Source organism: Alligator sinensis, unplaced genomic scaffold (assembly GCF_000455745.1).
Source record: "Alligator sinensis unplaced genomic scaffold, ASM45574v1 scaffold330_1, whole genome shotgun sequence".
NCBI lineage: Eukaryota > Metazoa > Chordata > Crocodylia > Alligatoridae > Alligator > Alligator sinensis.
The window spans coordinates 1,550,087-1,551,638 of NW_005842178.1; the positions used below are offsets into that span (position 1 = coordinate 1,550,087).

The following is a 1,552-nucleotide window of genomic DNA, read 5'->3' on the forward strand; positions in this document are numbered from 1 at the left end:
ACAGATTTTTCCGGGAAGGACTCATGACTTGCTTATTACTAGAATGCAGGAAGTAAGTAGAGAATTTATTTTTTGGGGGTATGTTTTGCTATAGCACGGATAAAAGTGTGGAAGTCCTTATTAGTGTTGATAATGTCAGCCAGTCTGAAAAGTGCCTCCTATTTTTTTAAGCCAAATGTTATTAAAAATATATTAAATTTGTCTGTTGGGCTTTTTACAAATGATGCTTCAGTTTCTTCAGGACCTTGATGTAGACTTCTGAGTTTGCTATGGCTCCCTTAAAGCAAGAAGTCACCAAGAAAAACACTCCATGTCCGTGGCTGAATTAGGAGATAAAAAATTAAGAGGCATTACTTTCTGACTGACCCTCATCTGAAAAATGCATTATATTATTACTAAGATATCACACTCGTATGTTTTAAATATTGCTTTTTGTCTGTACTTTATGGCTGTGTCCACATGAGCATGACTGTGTGTGTTGGGGCATCTCAAAGAAGTTTGAGATGCTGCAGAAAGCACACTGTGCACAAGAAAATGTTCCCCACGCTACATATTTGCAGTGCGGACTCTATATTTTATACTGGGGAAGCAACTGGAGTCTGGGTCTTCCAAGGAGACATTCTGGTAACTGGCCAGAGCATCTACATTTGCTGCATCTCCCTAGTGCACCAGCATGCTGCCTCAGTGTGCTGAAGAAAATAAATTTCTCAATAAATTTCTCAAGCAAATCCCGGGATGTCATTCTCCCCCTGTACTCGGCCTTAGTGAGACCGCAGCTGGAGTACTGTGTCCAGTTTTGGGCTCCACAATTCAAAAAGGATGTGGAGAAGCTTGAGAGAGTCCAGAGAAGAGCCACGCGCATGATCAGAGGTCAGGGAAGCAGACCCTACGATGACAGGCTGAGAGCCATGGGGCTCTTTAGCCTGAAAAAGCGCAGGCTCAGGGGTGATCTGATGGCCACCTACAAGTTTATCAGGGGTGACCACCAGTATCTGGGGGAACGTTTGTTCACCAGAGCGCCCCAGGGGATGACGAGGTCGAATGGTCACAAACTACTTCAAGATCGTTTCAGGCTGGACATAAGGAAGAATTTCTTTACTGTCCGAGCCCCCAAGGTCTGGAACAGCCTGCCACCGGAGGTGGTTCAAGCGCCTTCATTGAACACCTTCAAGATGAAACTGGATGCTCATCTTGCTGGGATCCTATGACCCCAGCTGACTTCCTGCCCTTTGGGCAGGGGGCTGGACTCGATGATCTTCCGAGGTCCCTTCCAGCCCTGATGTCTATGAAATCTATGAATGCACAGCGTGGCTCACAGCAACTTGCGGTAGCAGCAGCAGGCAACAGGCCTTTGGGGAGCTGATGGCCTGCAGCAGGCAGAGCCCCCTGTTGGTTCCAACTGAGTCCTAGGAGCTGCACATGCGTGAGGTTTGGGGCTGTAGGAGTGTGTATGGTGGGGTTGGTGGGGTGTGAGGTTCAGGGGGGTTGGGGCCCTCTCCCACATCCCCCCCCCCCACCCCCCCCCGCGACCACCCCCACCCACCCGAACACA

The 1,552-nt window shown here is 48.5% G+C and overlaps 1 protein-coding gene across 2 annotated transcripts in view; it reads left to right on the top strand.

Moving 5' to 3' along the window:
* VWA3A (von Willebrand factor A domain containing 3A) overlaps nucleotides 1-1,552 on the top strand; it is a 67,998-nt gene that overhangs the window by 20,065 nt on the left and 46,381 nt on the right. For both annotated transcript variants that reach the window (XM_025207017.1, XM_025207018.1), the window contains exon 12: nucleotides 1-52. This exon is cut by the window's left edge and continues 95 nt beyond it. In XM_025207017.1, the coding sequence (XP_025062802.1) occupies nucleotides 1-52 (52 nt within the window). The remainder of the gene's footprint in view (nucleotides 53-1,552) is intronic.